Raw genomic sequence first — 23,028 nt, forward strand, 5'->3', positions numbered from 1 at the left:
CAATAATTAGCATTCAAATATACATGCTTATCAAACCCTTCTGCATCTGTGCTGCAAAATCAAAATGTAGACCAATCTAAAGTTGAGGGATTACCTTTTTTAATTCCTCCAGATGTTGCTGCCCAGCCCTGGCAGTCAGTAGCGATGACAATTATCCAGAAGTGTGAGATTAAAGTAAGGAAGCGAGGGAATTCTTTGAGTCCTCAGGAACAGAAACAGCTAGGAGTCCATACAGTGAAGGAAGTTAACCTTCGTTATTATGAGGATGGCTGTAAGAAGCTGGACAACCTGTCACCACCGGAGCAATAGCATTTGTCAGTTTGCAGGTCCCAAGTTATTTTGAGCAGCGTAAACCATGTGCCCGCGGAGCATTCCACCTCATTGGCCAGGGAATCCACCGCTCCGGCAGCACCTATGGGCACCCAGTGCCTTCTCCTCACTCATGAAACGTCCCCTATAGATGCTTATGTGGGTTTTGCTGATTCATCCAAGAGGCGCTGTAGTGGCATTGTATTACTCTTGTCAGCCGGTTTAGACTTCAGCCCTTTAAAATTACTAGTTACTGCTATTGTCTTTGTGTTTTGATCAGAACTCGAAGATTACAGTCACTGGGAAACCCATCAGCCGGTAATAATGTAAAAGTTTTGCAACTGCAAAGGCAAACTCAGCAAACGCGTGTGATTTAATAGTAAAATATTCCTGACTTCTTTGAAGTGTTCAATTTAATAAACACAGTGCAAGTATGCAGAAATCTTTCAGGATGGCCTCTAACTACAAATCCTCAAAAAGCTAGAACTTCTAACTTGTAATTGAATGCACAGAAATAAACTGTTGGGGGGAAAGTAATTAAAAGAGGCAAGTGAAACTTAGCTGTAAATAAAACTGAGGTATAAACATAGGTGGAATAATTTAAAAATCTCTTAAGCGGTACACAGAGAAACCCTGTTACTATATAGTATTTCCTTTCGTAAAACTGACCTACTGGTTAAAACCTTGAGTGACTAAAACCTACCAGATCACTTGGAAAATATAGAGACTAGATTTTATTTGCTACTCATCCTGTACACCAGCAACAGAAAATAATCTGTAATTCTGAACAGTTAAGTTTACCAAAAATGCTGCTTGATAGTTGATATATTGTGTTATTAAAAACGCTCATCACAATTCAGATTTTTAAAGATTACTGGAATGTTACGCATTTATTATGGGGAATTGATATACAGCCCTTTCCACAGCTAATGATGTAATTAGCTGGCTTTTTGACTTTCTCCCAGTTCTCTCAAAATGTTATCGAGTGAGCACCTTTGCTAGAACAGAGGTACTCCTGTGGGATGTAGTTCTTCAAAAAGACGTTTTCTGAGGCATAACAGTGTGAAAACTCAGAGGTAAAGGCAATTCTTTTTTGAAAAATTTCCTGATGCATTGGGGGGAGTTTTCTTTTGTTTCTCTCTCTTTTTGTGAAATATCATTGTTGGAATAGTTTGTGAGCATTAATTTGCGGTGTGGTTTCTTCAGTGATATGGAAAAGTTGTATGGTGAAGTCAGCTCTTCTTTTAGGGACAGGTTAGGCATTTTATGGGTTGGGTGATGTCTAATGTAACTTTATGCCTGGAATAGAGATCCAATGTGTCCTTTATAATATCTGTAACAGTAGATGTGAGCCTTACAGTGCTGACAGGAACTGCATGTTGATACTGCACTGCACGTTACTGTGGCTTGGACATTACAGTAGCTGTAGGCTACAAACTCTGAAGCCTGAAAATAAACTCTAATGTATCAGATGAAATAACTGTAAATCTATGTAGACTTCTGCTGAGATGCAATGATTATAAAATGTGCATGGAGTCTTGCTGAGCTGTGAACTGCTGTCTGTGCATGATATGCAAAATTAAGCAATCCAAAGTGACTATTCGATCTGATACAAAAAAAAATCTGCAAAAATTTTCCACTTTAGGAGAGAGTTTTATATAAAATGCTAGAATTGCAAAATCATTGAATAAGCTGTGCAACAAATGAGCTAAGGGTTATGCAGAAAGCACAGCATTGAGAAACCATAAAAGTTACGAGCCTTTACTGTGGCAAACAGGCTGACCATTGTAACAGCAGGTGGTACAAGGACAAAACTTCCAGGAACCACAAGAAGTTGGAGGGTACACAGTAGATGTGCCAGGTCTTACAGAGCTGTCATCTTGGTAGAGCAACATTAGAGAATTTGAGATTCACTAGTTTGCAAATAACAGCATAAAGGCCATGAAAATACTGTTGTTCCTCTGTGTGAATTGCAGCTTTTGACTGCTGAGCACTAAAAAAACACTTCAAGATATCATGACCTCCAGCTTTATGTCCTTTTGTCTTTGCTGGCCAGCAGAAGGGAACATCTGCATCCCTAGGATAAGGCATAGTGTCCTAGAATAAATTACATGAGCACTAATTCTCTCCAGATCTTGTCTGTCAAAGCCCAAAGTACTTTTACAAGCAGAAGGAGTGAGTCTTAAAATGGAACTTTGTACATGGCTGGTTGGCTGTTATGCCGTAGTAGGATTATCAGACTGTAATTGTAAACCTTCAGGATTTATCATAAATGGAAAATTCTTGATTTACTAGATATTAGGATGAAATTAATACAATCCCATTAATGGCACGTGCTGAACTATTAACTGAGAACTGAGATGGGTTACACGTTATTTGGGAGAGAACAATTATTAGACATCTGTGTGGACTGCCGAAAATGATATGAGGAGTCTGAGTCTGTACTGTCTTCTGGGGGTCCTCTGAGGGCATCCCTTAATCCCACACATATTGTCCAGCCTGACAGTTACCCTGTGAATACGGCTGGGGCTGGAAGAAGCCATCTAAAGGACAGTATTGGAGAGTTTTAGAGCTTTAGAAGATAAAAAAGAAAAGGCATCTAAAGATCTGAAGTAGTCATTACCCTTTACAACATTGATCTACCACCCTTTTTTTGGTAAACAGCTCAGAGAAGAAGGACTTATCTTACTATCCCAGAGTGACTGAGACAGATGAGCACTTCTCTGGGCCATAAGCTTGCCATAGTTGCAGTGATTTCAAGGTTACAATTAAGACCATAGTACATATAGGTCAGTATCATGTACCTAGCATATACAATATATTTGCTTAATTAGTTTGGAATAAGAAATTCTCCAATTCGAGCTACCTCAAGCTCACAATTATGCCTGTACTAAAGTTTATTTTGGCTTTAGAGGTTAGTGCTGGAAATAGTGCTGACAGCTACAAGTTGGCAGTAAGCTTTGGGACATACATTACAGGACATCCTGATTAGTTAGATACTTATCACAGAAGCTAGTGATGAAAAACAGCTGGACAAACCTCAAAATTTTATTCTGAGCAGGAATTCCACCTTAGAACAAAAGTGAGTGCTGCTGACATTTAGTTAGGCTGGAAGCAGAGAGAGGACAGAGGCAGGACCAGAAGATGGGGAGCCACCATGGAAAGAGCGTTCCCTCCCCAGAACAACCAGAACTGCTGCGGGTCCTCACACCCCACGCTGTGTTTCAGAGAAGCATCTGTCACCTGAAAGGGTCTGGAGGTATTTGATTATCTTTACCTACAAGAGTAGCTTGCGATACTTCTTCACGTGGCAGTGTCTCTGGTAATGAAAGCTCTTTCTAATGTCCTCTCGCCTCTGTTCTGCAATTATTTCAGAAGAACATAACAGTACTCAGGGTGTTTATTCTGGGGTGTTAGAAAGTGCCACCAGTGTCTACAGGAGAAAGAATTTTCTGGTTTACAGCCCATCAATCTCTTGGCTTAATTTTTAAACCTATAAAAGGAGTTTGCAGTGTGATTAAAGATATGGGCAATGATGTGCCTGCTGCAGGTTGTGATTCTGTACTAAAATTGTTGGCTGATGGGCAAGCACAGATTGCTGTTGCCACGTCTGCCTCTGCGAGGGACAGGCAAGAGTGCTGAGGCAGATCCAGAGAGAGCTGATATGTTCTATATATCACATTGGCAAAAAAATAACAAACAAAAAAGGAAAAAGATGGTCCAGCACTGCTTCTACATTGCAAAAAGCAAGTAGACTGTCATTCACGCAACAGTGGGCAATTTCCTTGCTCTCAAAGGACACCTAAGTACAACTAGACTATATAGTATTGTAGAGAAGGTCTGCATATTCTCAGAATTGCAGTTGGTAATGTGCAGATGAAGATCCTCCAGGAACTTTGTGTGGAGACCAGGAACTGACACACAAACAGTTGAAATGACAAATCTGTGTTTGGATTGTCGGCAAACTCACGTCCCACTGTCTGTCTGAGGCTGACAGAGAGGTTCACATTCAAAGGGCTCCAACTGATAGCAAGAAAAGCTCGTCTCAGACATGTCATAATAACTTCTTACCATACTGTCACAAATGGGTTCATGAAGGTTCATGAAGGTGCTATACGACGCAATAGGAATTTGCTCTAGATTTAGAGGAACACAGTACATGCTTTTGAAAATCAAATAATTTACTGCCTATAAGATATAATTACAGGTTTGATGTAAATTTATTAAAGCCCAGTCTACAAAAGAAAAGACATTCAAAAGAAACAGTGGTATCATACTAATGATTACACTTATGTCTTGAATTTTCGTATATAAGAAAAAGTTTTAAGAAAAGACACAACTCCACTTTTGCATACCAGTTTTATTGGATTTTTTCTGAATAGTGATTGGGAAACGCACAATATACAATACAACAGCAGACTCTGTTATTGTCCATAAATATGCGCAATAGCAGCAATAATCATTGTCTTTTGTGACTACCACCTTCAATTATACAGAGTAGGAAGATGGTGTTTATACAGCTATCTCACAAATAGAAAATGTGGAAAGATGGGGAAAACTGGAAAAAGAGGAAAAAATCTCACCATGTCTAAGCAAGATTTTCTACAAGACCGGGTTCTTCCCTGTGATTGTAATCCAATTCCCAATTACTGTCAAAAATATTAATATTGTCTTTGTCATTGGTCCTAGATTTCTGATAAGGGTTTAGATTGTGATTTTTTAAAATTTCCATTGGAAATTCTGGAACCAAGATACTAAACGTTCCATTTCTTTGAAAGCTTCCTTAAGGTTCTTTGCAGTCAACTTCCAAAGAGGTAGGGACTTCGCAGATCTTTCCAGAGCCCTGTGGAGCACAGGGTTACCTCCCACTTTTGGTTTGCATCCCACCAACCACTTTTGTATGTGGAGCATGAAACAGACAGCGAGTGAGACAAGTTTGCTCCAATGGGCTGAGGGAGTAACTTCAGAAGAGAGACTTAGCAGACCTGTAACCATTTTGCTGGTCAAATATGAATGTTGACTCATGAAGTATCCACTTTGTCTTTTGTTATACTAGCCTGTTCCAGGGGCAGGGAATTGCTCCCTACCTGTGCGGCTTCGGACAGTAGCAATGATGCCTGTTCTTGAAGCATCAGTGACTAATTGCTGCTTGATGTATTACATTTAAGGGTCCAGTAATTTAAACAGAAGTGGCAAGTCCTATTTCTCTTTTAGCTGATAAACTTTAATGAGTTATTCTAAGGCCATTATTCTTTTGGTAAGAAAAGAGTTAATAGGAATTTTCTGGATGTTTCTGATAAAGCTAGTTCAATAGTGGTCTGCAAACCTTGTGTAAGATAATATGAGTTAGATATTTTCTATTCATATCATTATGCAGTGCATCTCTTTGCATGAGCCTGCCAGGTATTGTGTGATTCTAACTCAGATCCTAATTTTAGAAGTGGAGACATATCAGAAGGATGAAAGAAATGGTAGCTCTTTTCTGTAGAAGGCACAAATAATAATGTTGAAACATTCCTTCAGTGCCTATTTCTTTTCCACCCAGCCCAAACAAGCTTTATCATGTGACGATTGCCTGAGTGTTACCACAGAATTTTTCAGTCGTCTCGTTAATTATTTAGACGAAATGTGCTAGTAATTTATGGGGCCTGCTGCTGTTTCCAATTAAATCAGTGATTGTTCTGTCATTAATATCAGTAGGAGAGGAGTCAGACTTTTCCAAGAAGTTGGTTATAGCCACAGTAATGAAAGCTGTCTTTCAGTCATCCGCATACAGCTACAGTCTCTTGTCCCGTCCTCATCCAGTTGCATCCAATGTTCCATCTATTTGCGTTTCGAAATGAATCAATAGGTAAAAATATGCCAGTTTGGTAAAACTGGTTAGGTAAAAATAAACAAGCTTCATTGCAGTACAAATGGTACAGATGAAAAGTGTTATAAACATTTCTATAGAACACAGAGATAATCTCCAGAACATGAAATAATTGATGTTATGGGTGGCAATGGTAAAAGGGGATTTGTAAAATCCCTTTCTTGTAAAAAAAATTTTACTCAACTGTAGAAGTGTCAGATTCTTTAAGGTGTATTCCCTGCCTAAAAAAGCATGAAGGACACTGTGTCTTTATTTTAAATTATGATCTTTTTTTTTCTTGTGCAGTATTATCCATAGTACAATACTACCTTGTATAATATTAGCCTTTCAAAGAACTCGGTCAACTTGCTACGATGCCTGTAATTCAAAAGAGTTTGCAAAAAGTGTCTGTTCAGTACCATTTTACTGTTCCCTGTACAGTTAATATTCTGTTAGGTTCTCCTACATTCTTTCTTTTGTAAGGGAAATTCTTTCTTTAAGTTGGGATATCTGAACAACATTCTATAAGCAGCTGGGTTCTTTAATTTGCTAGCATTCAAATTTTAAAGGGGATAGTTTCCCTTTACATTTCAAATATAAAGTGCCTGAGGTCTACCTGGGAGTGCTCATGTGGCTGAGTAGGATCTCCTTGAAGTTACCCCCATCTCTGGGTGCAGGGTTTGGCTCGCATCAGCCTTCTTTCTGGGGTCAGCGCTACCAGACTTCAGTGACTGGTAGAGCACCCACAAATATTGATATATAGAGACTGACAGTTGCCCAAATAAGCTAAAATTTGATGCAACCTGTGACATAAGATTGTTTTGAAAAATGGTTAAAAAATCAAATAGAGTAAAAATGGAGATAATACTAATGAGGACTCCTATTTATAAAATCCAGTGATTTGGTGGAGACTATGTCTGGTAATCAACAGAAACACAAAATCTGGTTTATCGATAACCCAGAAACCGGGTTTGATTGCTGAAGAGGATGTGCTAATCCCCTTGATAACCAAGATGACTTTCTGTGGGGAAGTGAAGCAGGAGGAAGCTTGATTTGATGTTGATGCCAAAAATCCAGCTTGGTTGAAAGGTGTGAGATTTACAGTCAGGGTTACTACTCCCAGCATCATCAGAAACTACAGGATCCATTCTGACACTGTAGGATTTCACTGTCCTCATTGCAAGGCATGACTAGTCCAAAACAGACCATAAAAGGGGATCTGATAATGCTAGTTCTACTGTCTTCACCTCATTTGGGACACTTTGTGTTCCGTGAAATTTGCATTCCTACTATGATCCTCTCCTTCCCTGTCTTCTTTTATTTCCATGCTTTATTTCTTGTCTTTCATGTCTTTCCTTCTCTTATTTTTGATAAGAACCTGGCTTAGCAGACAAGACTAATTTTGCTATGCAGTTTCAGGTCTCCAAGTAAGAGGGCACCAGTTGGCACCAACTCAGCCCGATGCTAGTGCAGGTTTGCCAGATCTTGCTGTAGCTCATACAACGATGGACTTGTTTTCCTCAGATTATATCTAAGAGAGGGCACTAAGCCAAACACTGTGTTTGTACTTTTGCTGTTCTTTTCTGGGGTTTGCTCTCCCCTTTTTCATGGCTTGTCTAATTTGTTCTTCAGATAAAAGAGGCTTAGACCCTAGCAGCTACAGATCTGTCTATGTCAATTGGCTTCTTTACCTTTCTTCAGAACATACGTTTCCAAAACATCTAAAAAGGGCATTTATAGCTATGATTAATACCAACTGAACAGATTGCCAGAGGGACTGGTACAAAGAGTGTTACCTAAGTCTAAAGGAAAAGGAGATACAGGAATGTTATTTAAGAGAAAGACATATTATATACTTTATCTTTTGAATATTTGAACTTTTTCTCCTTTTATTTGTATTGTAATAAAAGTTTAATTTTTTTCTCACGGTAGCTATTTCTATGGTTGATATTAAGCAGACCTGACATCTACACTGTCTGCCTTTGTTAACTGCTTACTCTTGTCCAGAGACAGGGTGATATACATGAATGCTTTTGACTTGGGGTTGAGATTAACACAACAAAACATTATGGATTGTATTTTTAAAAGTGGATTAAGAGGCAGTCTAGTGAGGCATATTTTCTAACCACACAGTCTCTATTTCCAATCACAGATTCATCAAACAGAGATTTACAGTGCAGTCCTTATTCTTACCACTTAAATGCCATTGCACCTCTAGAAGAGAGAGCAGAATTTCATACAGGCTACTTACAAAGAAATTCCCAAATCCTTGAAGACCTGAGAGACTTCACTGGGAGTCCATCGTAAGTGCTTTTAACATAAAAGAATGAAATAAGTGTGGCTATTATTTGTGGAAACCTGATAAATGTGAGTTGCAAGGTAAAGAAGAAATTATACTCAGAGGTTCTTGCCTTCTGTCTGAACTAAGAACATATATACCGTTTATATAGAATACAGGTATCTTCAGTATCCTTTTTATAATTAGGTATCATGGCTTTCTGGTATATTTGTTTGTTTTATATTAGGGGCCCTGAGGCCTACAGCAAATTAAATACAAAGGGCCGAGCAGCTGGCAAGAGCCTGAGGCAGCTCAGCTTAATGGTAGTATAGATCAGGACCTTTGGGATTTGAGAGTAACCAAAACCAGAATGAATGGCTGGTGTTTTGAGCATCAGAGGCTTTGGCACCTGTTACAGACAACTAGAACTGTAGAGAAAATCAGCTTTAGCCCGATGTTTAATAGGGCAAAACATTCAATAACTTAGTTGCCAAAATTATATGTCATGAGATACAGCCCTAATTAGAATGTCTTAAATGATTGTTGGTAGAAGAGAATAAGGAGAGGGCATTCATGGCTAGTTTACATTTTAAAAATAATTTCTTGAGACCTCTTGCTTTCCAAGCACACTCTCAGATGAGAGTTTCAGTGGTTTATGAGCAGTGTGGATGGCAGTCAGCTCATCTCTGAACTTGTGGTCGTTGGATCACCTCAGCTAGGGAGGCTGGGATAAACAGTTTGGAGGACAGCAACATGATTGTTTGGTGAGGTGACTAGAGGAACTAACTAAAGACGAGAGCTTGATATGCATAGATTAGGTGGCAGGAGAGCACAGTTTGATAAAATACAGCAGAAGCAAACTCTGAACCAAGAAGTGGTCAGTCTGAAGGGCCACAGCTGGGGAAGAGAGATTATATCCATACTTAGATGGACCCTATCATCTCGACACATGGTGGCAGCAGAAAAGCATGGGTAATGTCCTGTGGGGTTAGGGGAATTGTGTTGTCTGGTTAGAGCTAGGAGGATGAGTGCTGGCGACTATTATTTGATCCCTTGTGCATGGCGTTCAGAAAGCACTGACTCTGCCCAGCTCTCTGATTGCACAGACAAGGGAAAATAAAACAACTTCTGCAGAAATTCTACGGCTTTTAAAATTTTCCTCCTTTGTATTAAATGTGACATTTTGTAATGAAAACGCAACCAGGATATCATTCCCAAACTCTGAGTCTCATTAGGTGACTGCTTAGATAAACAGTTACTGTTTTACCAGCACTTTAGTGTGTCACCTTATTATGCACACTTGAGATCGGTTTACCAGCCCCTCCCGGTGATTCTGGCACTCCTTCCCTTATGCTGCCTCATCTGTCTGGAACGCCTTCCCTCAGGCCACTGAGTCACCTTCCCACTTTAAATGTTGCTTTTTTCACTGTAATTTTAAACTGGCTCGCATTATAACATAATTTGTAAAAATTTATATGAAGGTGCAGTGCAAAAATTGTATCTATAGATACTGAGGAAGCTTCAAAAAACCTGTGTTTTTTAGGATATGACTTTACTGACAGAATTAATTTTAAAATAAGGGTCTTTTTTGTCGAGACACAAGCAAATTTGCAGAAGGGACAGAAATGAGAGTTAAAGTAATTTGATATTACCAGTTTATTAAATACCAGGAGTATCAGAAACACTTTGTCTAGCTAAAGAAGTGGTGATATTCAGATAATGTAAGCTCACTTACTGAAGTAAGGATCCTGACCCAGAAAATTACCTCAGGGCAGCAATAGCAGGAGGGACTGGCCATTCTGACCAGCCATGCAAATTGGTAACTATGCCACGTGACTTCTTCATGAGTATGTAAGACAGAGAAAGAGAGAGAGAAAGAAATAGAAAGAGAGGAGGATCTACCTTTTCTAATAGGAAACTAAAAAAGACCTCTAATTTATTTCAAATAAATCATCAAAAATGTTTATGACTTCTTTCCCAGGCCACATATAACCCAGTGTTTCTGCTTATGTAGTTGTCAGTCTCTAGAACCATCTAATTTCTAAACAGTCAAAATATCAATTTACTCAATGGAAGGAGTCAAAAGATATATCACAGGATTTAAAATATATTCTGATCTAATAAACCACGCATATTACAAGCCAAGTTTAGACAAACTGATACATCAGTGATATATAGTAATGCCATGTGCTATCACACAAGTTATAAAAAGGAATTTTCTTTCTGCCTAGGGTGCCTTTGAAAATGCTTTTTTAAATGTCTCGCTTCTTTTTGCTTTAGCAAAGGAAAAATATTGGAAGACTCCAAACTGTGACACTTAGAAAGAAAATGCAAGTATTATGGTAAGTATTTTTCATTTAATCTAATTAGTAAAGGCCTTTTAAAGCACAACAAAACCTTTTTGGCATGTTTAATGGATGGTGTGTGGCTGTGGAAACTCGATATTTGAACTAAATTTTAGACATGATGCTCTTAAAGTATATGCTTAATATTAAATCAGGACAATGTAGTCAAGAAAACATTTATTTTATAAAGAAATAGTTACTAGTTTGGGAATTCAAAGACAGGATATGAAGACTAAGCCTATGGTTTCATTAAATGGTTAAAAAGATCTACTTTCCATTTTCTTATGTATTTCTTGAAAAGCTAAGGGATTACCTGTGTAGATCTAGTTGTATATTCTCTTTTGGGGTGTTTATATAACTTCCTATTGGCCAAGACTTTGACATTTGAGTGACTAGAGGCAGTCATCTAAATCTTTACTCACCATTTTTAAAAAATCAAAATACATATTTTGAAGAGACATACTTTAGAAAGTCTCAACCATAATGTTTATAAACCATGGGTATTGTATATGAAAACAATTCCTCCTCTATAGAGCGGATTTGTTTTGTTGTGTATTGAGCTGCTGAATAGGATTTAAGGTGTTTGAGTGAATACAGAAGTTTAAGTCGGGGCTGGAACAGGAAGGAGAGCCAGAACTGTTGGTATCATGCTGTGATGGGTAGAGTTTATGTGAAATGCATTTCAGTTTGCTGACTGCACTGCATGAAAGGAGTAAAAACATGTATCTTTTCATACTTGACATACTCAGTTGTGGGTTTTTGAGCTGATAGAAACCCCTCAACATTCAGCTAATTTAAATTGGCATTAGTTGAACTGACTTCCTTTGAGAAACAATTTACCCAGCTGAGGGTTTGACCTAGAGGAAAGGGGAGCAGGGAAAGTGATGGCTTTGACTTATTGGCCAGGGAGGGCCAAGAGAAAGAACTCAGTGGTAAGAACTTCCAGAGTTTTCCCAGCTTCAGTCAAGATAATAAAGTTAAAATCCAAGAACCGATGAATAATTTGATTCCCAAGAATGAGGCCTCTATTAAGTCTCCACCCTGCAGATACAGCTACTTTCTATGTGCTCCCATGGGCTCCCTTTGATTGTATTATTGAAACTATTAAGGAGGGATAACAGCACTCCAAGCAGTATTGTTTCCTTTCCTGGTTTTGAAAAACTTACAAAAGAAACTCTTTATGTACTGTATGCTTCCTAATCCTGAAATACTTCCTCTCTATTTATGTGGAGCAAGAGAAAACCTTTGGTTCTTTTGCAGAGATGTGAAGATCTCTCTGGTCTAGATCCTGAGATGCAGGATTTGATGTAGCCAAATGTTTACATCAGAAAATATGTGACGATTAATATATTATTAGTTTATCATTTTATTCTTTTTATGTTGATTACTATATGTCCAAAGAAATTATGGCAGAGGCAAGCATGGTATTTGAATCTTAAATTTATCAAATATTAAAAAAATTACAAGTTCCCTGAAATATAGCTATAAACATAAATTTATTTGGTAATTCTTGAGCTTTTAAATCTCACTTCAAAATACATAAATTTAAATTATATTTTACAAAACATTTTAATTCTAGTTGTCAAATGGTTTTTCATTCAACTTGCTGGGGTTTTGTTAGAAAACATCAGAAAAATTAATATAACAGTATCTGGTTTGTTGTTATTTGGGCAAATAGTGAGTTCTGTATTCAGTCAAAATTAGCTGTAAAACTAATGGTGTAGGAACCCTTAAAGTGAGGACTTTAAAATTGTATGTATTGCTATTAACTATTCTAAACTAAATCTTAGCCAAAAGATAGTCATTTTCATAAATTGGAATTGAAAATGTCAAATACCACATTCTTAAGAGATCATTGCTGATATAACTCACTGGAAATTGTGACTATTTCTAATGATTATAAACAAAACACTTCTAGATTCATGTCTATTATAATTCTGCAGAGAAGCCAGTAGGGATTATTATAGTTATGAACAGATTATTTTAATGCTTATGGCTATTATAAACTCAGAAGATAACACAAACAGGTTTAGAATGGTGATGAGCTATTTAGAGACTCAAACTTGAACAAGAGGTCAGGAAAAATTATAAAGATCACATGTCATTTGTCACTCAGGAAAAGCGAGTTTTAATCCAAATTACAAAGCAACCACTCGGCCGTAAAACCAAATAAGGATTATTTTCATTCATTTTATTAAAAAAAAAAGAAGTTATACTCAGAGGAATTTAATTTGTAATATTTATGCTGTCTGTTAAAGAGATAGTTTGCCTGGCTGAGTTTGCTACAAGCTTATATGCATGCAAAATTGTTTGTATGAAATTGTTTGTATTTGCAAAAGTTTTATCACATTGGGTACAATATTTTTTTTACAAGTCTACTGGCTAAAAAATGTTGTGGAAATGTTTTCTGGTGAAATTGGAGTTTCAAACTGACTTCACTGCTGGTAATCTGTCTGGTTTTGGATGTCTCCACTGGGTCGTGGGGTGAACAGAAGCTGCTGTCTCAGTTGGATACTGGGGAAATGCTGTGTCTTTTCGTCAGACGGTCTCAGGAACAATCTCTCTTGAATCTCCAGGGATCCAAGCTCTAGGACTACTCTCAAATTTATGCCTAGGTATGTTTAAGAGTCATTTTGCTGCCTAGAACCCGGCCCAGAAGCTGAAAATAGCGCTGTATTCTTCTTTTATGAAAGTAAATATATGTGTGTTAAGTGGGGACTATCCAGTACCCCTGAAATGATCTTTTCGGATTGGGATCAGTGATCATATTTAGTGGTGTCGTAGTGGCTTGCTGACATTAATGACGAGAAAGCCTTCATCAGTCAGGCGTGGGTGATGAATCACTGCTACCTCCCTCCCTCTCCAAGAAAAAAAAGCCAGCTAAGTGCAATGGAGGTTTGGCACAGGTGGCTGCTCTACTGTTTCGGCTTCCAAATGATATATAGTAACTTTGGCCTCCTCTTTACAAGCTTCAAGTTTTAAATTGAAACAGTTTTTTATATGCTGGTAGACCAAATAAACAAAGAAACATTGTCCCCAAAACACTGTCCCAAGATTTTCTGGAGAGAAATGAGAGTCTCTAAATTGCTCATATTAAAAAATCAAAAAGATTGTCAGCATTTTGCACAACTCCAGTGTCAGTAAACAGAAACAAAAGATTACAAGTTTGTGGCAATTTTTCTTTTCTGAATGGGAGCTTAGTAAGTATTGCCATAGGAGATTTCCAGGAACACAACGAGTCAATAGGTTTCTCTACATACAAATTCTGTGTAGGGAGTAGCAGTGATTCCATTGTTCATACAGTTATGAGGATTTGATTGCTCATCTCAGACAGCTTACTACCCTTCTGTCTCCAAAATCAAGTAAATATTTTTGGGAATCTTTTATTCTAATGCTAAGGTTGAGACTTACGTCATAGGAAATTCAGAGTTACAGTCCTCCAAGGACTCCAAACTCTGACTGCTCACATATAATTTCTGTGGAGCCCCTTAATGACCTCGGCAAGAGAAATCTAATTTTCCATCTGTCCAAGAGTCTTCATCCACTGTGAATATCTAATGCACTTTTTGAACAGAGATGTCCTGTACTGAAGTTGATACAAATGGCATAGATTCATTGCTGCTTTGACACCGCATTTCAGCCCATGCTATACCAAATATCTATCTATCTGTTGCTAACTGCACCAAAATAGATCTCACAGTATCACGCCCTTCTGGGTTTCACTAATACATGTGAAATCATGAGTCTTATCCTGAATTCAATCACAAAAGCTGCAGAGTACTGTCCAGTCATCTTTACTAAATAGAAATATCTTTGTTGCAAAATAGTCCTACATTTTTGAGCGATAACTTAATAGCAGAAACACCTGGATGTAGTTTGAACATACTGGTCACAGTTTATGCCTCAGAGTTATTATTTTCTTCCCAGCTATTCTTCACAGGGTCCTACCATAGGAATAGAGAAAACAACATGTCCCAACAAGTGTTTAGGCGCAGGGCCACAGGCTATTACACCTACCTGATGGCAAGACACATGCTGTGTCATCTCCTCTCCTAGCAATCAGCCCTAACATCCATTTCGTGTCATCTTTCCTTACGGTTTCTTTTTTCTCCTCATCTGCAAGTGTTTTTCTGGTCTAGGACGTTCTCCTTCACTATTTCTATTCCTATACCTAAAAACATCCATGCCTATCTTCCTACTGCCTGGAAGGTTTTTTCTCTCAAATCTTACTCCTTGTAAAGCCAAGGACTTTATCACCCAAGAAATGGGGTGGAGCAAGAGACGAGTATCAGGAAAAACTCAGTCTAGCTCAACAGAGAGGGGGCTTTATGGTAGTATTTCTGGTTTCCATACCAGAAATAAGCATCCGGTTTCCATACTAGCACTAATTTTTCTTCCATTCCCAGTTCTATTCCATTAACAACAAACTTAATTCTGTGAATTAAATGCCAGCTCCCACCACACCTCTAGGAAAAGAGACCATCGGTGTCATTTTCACAGTTAATTTTCCCCTCAGCTGTCTCCCAACCCCCTGAGAGAACAGATCCCTCCACCCCACCTCTGTTTACACGACCACCTTTCTTCTTTCACAATCAGGTCACTGTGGATAAGAAATGGGATAAGAAATGACACAAAACAACCCAACATGGAAATTTGCAAAGAAGCCAAGAGTGCTCACCGTCAAGTGTTGTGACCAGCCTGTGTGTGAGCCTCAGTTCTGGTCCTCTCCTGTGCCTCTTTGTTCTCCCCAGTGCAGGCTGCTACCTTTCTGCCTGCTCTTTACGAAATAGTAAGAAGGCTAATTTTAGGGTGCTTCATCATCCTGCCATGCAAAGACACAGTGTCATGTCAGAATCAGCAGCATGTGGCACCACTTGGAGCTGCTATTTTATAAGCTGAGGTTCAGCATGTTCTCAAATTTGGTCTCTGCAGGGCAGAACCGGCTCAACTATTGATCTTCTATTCCTGTAGGATTGCACCTTAAAAATGAAACATCAGTGTTTTGGCCTGACCAAAAGCCCAGTTTAATGACATGGGAACTGGTGGTGTTTCAGCATCCAACACTTAAAACAAAAAACCCCAAAAGATTACATGGGAATTTCCTGGTGTTCAGTTAGCACCTGGCCTGCTGATCTGTTTATAAGAGAAAAATTCATGTAATTGTGCAAAACCACTGCGATAGGAAGAGAATGTGCTGCATGCTGGAAGGGCTGCACTCCCAACCCTCTGTGTGGGATGCTGGAAAACGCTCAGCATCTTCAGCCCCAACCTGAAGGTGCCTGGGCACTTGTGTGGCTTGTGCCATACTGCCAGGGTGCGGGGTAGTCACTCTGAGTGCCAGCTGCAGTTTGTGTGGCCTTGGGGATGCTGGGTACACATGGGAGTTTGTGAGCACAAGAGCTTCATACCTGATGCAAAGGTCAGCTCGTTTCCTTCATTGTAGTCTTCCTGTCCGGGATTCATCCTTGTCCGCTGCTTTTCCATTTTCTTCACATCTGTCATCCTATGAATAGCGTTCTTTTGGCTATTTCAGCTATATTTTGTGGCCTGAGAGGATGAGGGAAATGGAGCATTGCAGGTTTTTGGTTTTGCTTATCTTATTTGAAGGTATGACTCCTCAGCTTATCCTTAAACAGCTCCCTTAATTAGGTGCCTGCAGTTAGACACAGATCTTGCAATATTGTCAATTTATTATTTATATAGTGATTTTACCTTCACGAACCGGTCAAGAAAGGTCATTTTTTTTCACCATATCACCATCAGTTACTGAATAATTGGTCTTACTGATAAGCACATTTGCATTTGAGCTAACCAGAATCATTACAGTGAGCAGGGTGGGCAGACGGCAAACTAAAACATGCTGAGCTGTAAAGTAGCATATAAAACATGTATTCTGTGTGTGTGTGAGTTACGGCTGTCTGTCTGCTTTCATTAATTCACTAACATCCAAATATTGATACTGTGAAGAATGTAAGGATAAAATGTAAAACTGAAATGGCATAAAAGGGTCTGACTGTACCTTGTTTGTAAGGCTATTTGCATTCCAAAGACGTTCCTTTGTCTTAATCAAGAATATTCTACACAAAGGCTTCACACAAAGGTTAGTAATCTCTCACAGCAAAATGCTGACATCTCTAATTTCATGTTATCTGCTGTTCTGGACACCCATTTCTATTTTCTGTAGTCTGTGACACATCAGAGTATAAAACAAAAGGGATTGAAATGAGGAATTAATGTTTATAAAGTACGTACTGACTGTTGCCAGGAGAAAATGGAGGCAGAGAGCAGAGTCCATCTCTGTTATTAGCTATGCAGAAAGTTTTATTTCGTAACACAGTAGCCTTCAAAAATAAGAATATTAACTGAAAGATGTTTTCCACTGATAAAGCATAAAATATACATTAGTAAACATTATATATTATTTTTTTCATTTTGGTATTTTTGAATGGGTGATTAACAGGGGTACAATTTAAAACCCACAACTGTGCTGACAGCGATCACCAGGCAGTAGCCAAGCATCGCTATTTTAATAATGGCAGGGCAACTGAAAATAGTTTCCTGCTTGTTAGGACCATCAATAAGAAGACCGTGCAATTGTAATAGGAAACCCTCTGTGCTAAGGCACTTTTAAGGAATAAATCCCTTCCCTGAAGTTAAACGGATTGACATTTCTTGTTTTCACTGGAATTTGCATAACTGCAAAATACCGGAGTCTTTTGCAAGTACAAGAACAGACACTGGGAATTTTGGGGTGCAAGCGTGCTTACACACGGTTCTCTTGACCACTGCAACTACAGAACCATATTTTGGCAGATTTGATGCCAGTGGATGCAGGATTGGTCATACGGAGTGGCCGGGAGTCCAAGCAGTGATGTGGCATCAGGGCAGGTACTCCCTGTCCCCCGCTGCCTCTCTACCTTTAGCCCCATGGAGGAAGGGGCTTCCTCAAGGCACCAAGACAGGCAGGATGCAGCTTCTCTGGCCCAGAAAAGAAAATTTGCTAAGATGGGTAGTAAGCAGAATAAAAATATGGCTTATACTTTATTTGAAGATACATTTGAATTATTTAACTGACAGTAACCTGATTTTAGGACTAAAGTAATTCTTTTAAATAAAATAGCTATGTCTATTACACAAGGAAGTTGAGATTTGTGTAGCATGTTATATTGCTTTGTGTTTTATGTATTTCTTATTTAATGTGTTAGGCCAGTTATATGAAAATACTTCTCTATGTAAAAATAGTACTGGGCATATAATGTTCTCTACAAGTACATGGACATATCCCCACATGCTGGTCAGAGGACACATTGCACAACGAATGACAATGTTTAAAATATACTTCACAGTGTAATTATCGCAGTTACTACTCCGGTGGTCTCTCAAATAAAGGGAAAAGGCAGTTTAGAAGATAACAAATGAAATGTTTTCCTCCGTTTGCCATGTGTAACATGCTGACCTTCCATTCCCACATGCAGAATGGAAAAGGCAAATCACTCGCATCTCTCCTTTAAATAACAAACCTGCGTATCTGCTACCTTGAAAAGTGGCGCATCATTTAGCTGTTGTCAGCTATGCAGCCATCTCATTTTCCCCATGTATTAATTTCATATTTCTGGCTTGGATCTTTACTGATAAATTCACAACCACAAATCCTGAGAAGTCCTGTAGAATCTTACCTATTTAGATATGCAAAGCAGTGTTTAATGGCTGGAGCAAGACATCCCCCATTTGTTGTTTTGGGTTTTTTTAAAATGCTTTCCAATACAGGGCAAAATGACACCAAACACAGCCCCTTTCTTACGCATAGTTTGCGACATCACTTGCTGCGAAGAATGCCTGGCCCTGGCCTTTTTTACTTCCTGACCTACATAAAGGTGGATCACAGGACTACTATAGAGAGGCTGCTAAATAAGGAAACCGCACTGGGATTCCCAACCTGCTCCACTTCAATACATTGCAGTGGATTTTCCTCCCAGTACTAAGCAAAATCCTAAAAAAAAAAAAAAAAGCTAAAAGCTAAAAAACATGCCTAGCGTGTAAATTTATCTTTATCTGCTCCACTAGAGACAGGTGTTTAGTGGAAAAAACGTTTTAACATGCCCACCTTGTGGATGCTCTGACACTGGGAAAAGCTTGTGCCCGGAATGCCGAATTGGGAAAATGGCATTAATTCCTGCGGGAGGGACACAGCAAGGCCCCATCCCGCTCCTCTCCCTGAACCGGGGCCGGCAGCAGGGCCAGTGCTCCCACCGCTGCTCCTGCACCATCACCCGCGGGGAAGGAGGCGTCGGGAGTTAATGACGGGTAATTGGAGTATGAAAAACAGTTTGTTCCTGCTTCTCGCCGGCGGATCCAGTTCCTTCCCGCTCGCTGGGCTCATTCTTTTCATGCCCTCAGAGATCAAGCAGAGGATTCTGCCCATCTCCCTAGATGACTGATAAGGAACAGTAACGCGCGGCCAAGTCTTGCCGCCCTGCAAGGAAGGAGATACGCCATCACGAAGACCCTTCTCAGCAAACACAGAGGGAGCAACTGACCCCTGAACACACTGGTTGACTCTTCATTTAAAGGCAGCGATGCCACACAACGACGGTATGTTTTAAACCTGCTGTGTTTCTTTCGCGCTCAAACCAGCATACGTTCAGCTGCAGCCAGCCCGGAGCGAACACGAGCCCGGCCCTGCTCTTCCGCGCGGGAGGACGACGGCGTCACTCCAGCACTCGTCACGTCGCCGTCACCATTCTCCTCAGTGTCTCTCTCTCTCCCACTCAGCCCCTTCGCCGCCCAACGGCGGGGACTCCCACCCCGGCCCCCCTCCGCGCCGTGCCCGGGGACCCCCTCCCATCCCGTCCCCGCCCGTCGTTTAACATCACGGCCTCCCGCCGCCGGGCACCGGGCTGACGTCACACCGCGCAGCCACCGCGTCACCGCTGCTGACCACGAGGCCGGGGCGGGCGGTGCAAGCGGTCGCGCGGCGGCCCCGCCCCGCTGTAGCCGGCGCTTGCGCGGGAGCGGCGGTCGGGCCCTGTCACCGCTCCGCCTCGGGGCTGCGCACGCCCTCGCGGTGGCCGGTGGGTGCCTGCGGCGGGCCGGGGCGCGGCCGAGCCGAGCGGAGCGGAGCGGAGCGCGTCGGCTCACCGCCGGTGAGCGTCCCGCCGGCCCCGTCGCTGGAGCTCTTCGGCCCCGCGGGGCGGCCGGGGCCGCGCTCCGTCGTTGGGAGCAGGGCGGCGGGTGGGCCGGGGGCGGTTGGGACCGTTACGGCCAGCTGCCGGGCGCGTTGAGGGGAGCCCGGCGCCGCCCCCTTCTTCGGACCGGGCGGCGGCCCCGCTCCGGGCGGCGGTTGGGGGAGCTGCGCCCCAGGGAGGGGGAACCGTTCGGCAGCCCGTGGGCGAAGGCGGGCGGTGCCCGGCTGGACGCGGCGGGCGGGAGCGTGGGGCAGAGCCCGCGGGACCGCCGGGGCGCTCCGGGAGCGGGGTGAGGTTACAGAGCCCGCCCCGGCCTGCGGGAAAGGTCCAGACCCTTCCTGCAGCACCGCTACTGGCTCCCCGCTAGCGGGAAACCAGCGGGGTGGTTTCCCTCGCCGTCTGTGCTCGGCGTCGGTGTGGGGCTGCTTTTGACGTCACGCATGGTAGTATCCAGCAGTGACAACGTGAGCTGGCTTTCGTGACTACCTGCAGGGATAAGATACTGCCGTGATTTCCGATCAAAGTACAAAACTTGTTTGGCTGATGACTCTTAAAAAACAAACCAAAACCCCAGCCTTCTATGGAGCTACACATCTGTTTTAACAGAAGGGCGAACTTTTCTTCCTTTTGCCCCGATGGAGATAAATCTTGACTACGGAAATCTTGAAGCACTATAATCATACATCTCTTCTAACTTCTTGTGTTGCAGGTTGAAGCTTGCGCTGCAGTCACTGCCACGGATCTGTGAAATTTGCTGTTGCACAGCTATGTCTTAACCGAAGACATCTTCGTTTTGATGTCCCCTTCTGGATGTGGTAGGATATAGCTAATGATAGCTAGGGAAATATTTGATCATGCATCATCTCCTGAGATAGGTAAACAGAATGCAATACATTTTAAGCTGTTTGGCTGGTTTGGGGGTTTTGTTTGTTTGTTTGTTTTTTAAATGAGATCACAAAAATAAGCATCTTGTTTACTGCATTTTGACTTTTGCAGAGAAAAAATAGTTCATGCTGTTGTGCTGGCAAGAATTCTGCCCTTTGGTTTATGTAACGCTTAGGTGCTAACTGATGACTTATTTCTCTGAGCAGTTTTATATTTAGGTGGTTTGTATGTGTTATGACCCTGCATAATGTAAGACTGAATGCATTTGTAGTGCATTGTATTCCACATTCCATTATTCGTGCTGTCTTCTAAATAATGGCCACAGGTGAAAACTTATAGCGATTTTACACTGTATTGGATTGATTTTTAAATTGCTCTGAAAATACAGGGAAACTTACTGTTGCGGACATGTAGTGTAAGTAATAGTGAAGACATTGACATAAATTCTTCATCATCTGCAGTACTGAAAATGAAAGTGAAGTGTAGCTTTGTATCCTTTCCAAATAGCTACAGAGTCTGCCAGCATAAATGCTGGTAATTGCAATTTAGGCATTAGGGTTGGGGGTTTGCGTAGGTGAGTTTGTACCTGTGGCCTCCTGTTATGGCAGGGTAACTGTCATGCTGTAGCCTGTGTTGATTGCAGTGCAAGATTGGGGACTTGAGTTTCAGCTATTTATCTTCTTTTCACTTGTAAGTTAAGTTGACTCATAGTTGTTTAAATGTAATGATTGACACATCATATTATTCTTTGTGTTGCGTAACAGGATTGATCAGAGATGACCAATTTTTTTCCAAGCTATGAGTCAAGTGTTGTTTTGGGGGATGATCTTGAGGCAGTACACAGTGCTTTCTGGAGCCATGCAGCTCCTTGTGTAAAGAAACTAGCCTGTACTCTCTTCTTAAAAGATATTTGAGGTCATTTCCGCTGGCTAGAATTGGTTGCAACTACCCTTTGTATAGTTCTGGATCAGGGATTAGAGAAGTTTTACAAAGAATGGTATTTCAAATTTTTGAAACAAAGTTTTATAAAACCGAGGACCTGCACATCCGTAAAGTTGTATCTGAAATGGGAAGAAAAGCATTTTACTGCAGAGCTCATGTAAATACTATCCAAGAAGGTAAATCGCACTCTTAAAAATTGTTCAGTGTTTCAATATATTGGTATATAGAAAATGAATTTGTGGATTACATGCTATGTAACATAAATGTTATTAGCATAAACATTAGGGACAATACTGAAAAACTGTACATTTTCCTTTTTTTTTGAACAGCTACGCGGAAGGGATATTCTAGAAAAGTGAAGTTGGAAGATCTCTGTGATCAAGAGAAGCATAAACATGTTGTGCTGGGGAAATGCATCTTTTGGACAGCTTGGATTGGGTGGAATTGATGAAGAGATTGTTTTAGAACCTAGAAAAAGTGACTTTTTCTTAAATAAAAGGGTCAGAGATGTAGGATGTGGACTGAGACATACTGTTTTTGTCCTGGATGATGGGACTGTTTATACATGTGGATGCAATGATCTAGGACAACTAGGGCATGAAAAAGCCAGGAAAAGACCCGGTAAGTTTAGAAGTAAAAAATTGTGCAACATATGTGTGGTTGTGCATGTATTTTTTGTTTCATTATGTCACATCAAACCCAAGACTGCCAGTGTCTGTGCATGTGCTGAATTGTATGCACAGTAGTTCTTCCAAGAATGGACGTATTTTTAACTTGAAAAGCATTCCTTTGCTTGGATCACATCTTGTGACAGTTGCAAAAAACAACTGTGAGACACGGCTGTCCCTCGATATTTTTGCCTGCCGTGCAGCTGGACAGTGCCATGATTTTTTTATTTCCAGCATGGAATCAGTTTACCTAAGGTTTTGGGAGACTCTGTCAGTTTTTAATCTCAAGGGGAGGTGACCTGCTTCAATACGTGGATTAGCATTGTACTATGTGTATGCGTTTGGCTACTGGAATATGGTAGAAATGAATATTTGGCATACCATAGTTGAGAAACATTCTGGGTGTTTTTAATCATCTAACATATGATGTATAGTAGGTCTGACTAAAGCAATGTTTTTAACTTTCTTTTTTTTAAGAACTAAAAATAAAACTTTTGATAAAAGATTCTTCGGCATATGCAGTGCTCCAGGAAGAGGATTCAGAAAAGCCTAAAGGATGCGATGT

General features: G+C 40.6%; 2 protein-coding genes and 1 long non-coding RNA gene across 14 annotated transcripts in view; 2 read left to right on the forward strand and 1 right to left on the reverse strand.

Annotated features, from left to right (window-relative positions):
• Positions 1 to 15,591, reverse strand: part of MYPN (myopalladin) — a 79,572-nt gene extending 63,981 nt beyond the window's left edge. The window contains exon 1 of one of the 3 annotated variants that reach the window (XM_054204648.1): positions 15,462 to 15,591. The gene's annotated coding sequence lies outside the window, so the exon portion shown is untranslated. Of the gene's footprint in view, positions 1 to 94; positions 395 to 15,461 lie in introns of those variants that run through there. The other 2 variants (XM_054204650.1, XM_054204647.1) reach the window with 2 other exon arrangements.
• LOC128910837 (uncharacterized) overlaps positions 1 to 15,872 on the forward strand; it is a 33,301-nt gene extending 17,429 nt beyond the window's left edge. The window contains exons 2-5 of the long non-coding RNA XR_008466887.1: positions 8,313 to 8,463; positions 10,719 to 10,780; positions 13,276 to 13,398; positions 15,380 to 15,872. This is a non-coding gene — a long non-coding RNA (uncharacterized LOC128910837). The remainder of the gene's footprint in view (positions 1 to 8,312; positions 8,464 to 10,718; positions 10,781 to 13,275; positions 13,399 to 15,379) is intronic.
• Positions 15,873 to 19,353: 3,481 nt separating this feature from the next.
• HERC4 (HECT and RLD domain containing E3 ubiquitin protein ligase 4) overlaps positions 19,354 to 23,028 on the forward strand; it is a 38,049-nt gene continuing 34,374 nt past the window's right edge. For 4 of the 10 annotated variants that reach the window (XM_054204651.1, XM_054204659.1, XM_054204660.1 and 1 more), the window contains exons 1-3: positions 19,790 to 19,926; positions 20,678 to 20,843; positions 22,125 to 22,416. In XM_054204651.1, the coding sequence (XP_054060626.1) occupies positions 22,191 to 22,416 (226 nt within the window). In that variant the 5' untranslated portion in view covers positions 19,790 to 19,926; positions 20,678 to 20,843; positions 22,125 to 22,190. Of the gene's footprint in view, positions 19,376 to 19,789; positions 19,927 to 20,284; positions 20,492 to 20,677; positions 20,844 to 22,124; positions 22,417 to 23,028 lie in introns of those variants that run through there. The other 6 variants (XM_054204655.1, XM_054204657.1, XM_054204654.1 and 3 more) reach the window with 6 other exon arrangements.

This window comes from Rissa tridactyla, chromosome 6 (assembly GCF_028500815.1).
Source record: "Rissa tridactyla isolate bRisTri1 chromosome 6, bRisTri1.patW.cur.20221130, whole genome shotgun sequence".
In the NCBI taxonomy this organism is placed as follows: Eukaryota; Metazoa; Chordata; class Aves; order Charadriiformes; family Laridae; genus Rissa; species Rissa tridactyla.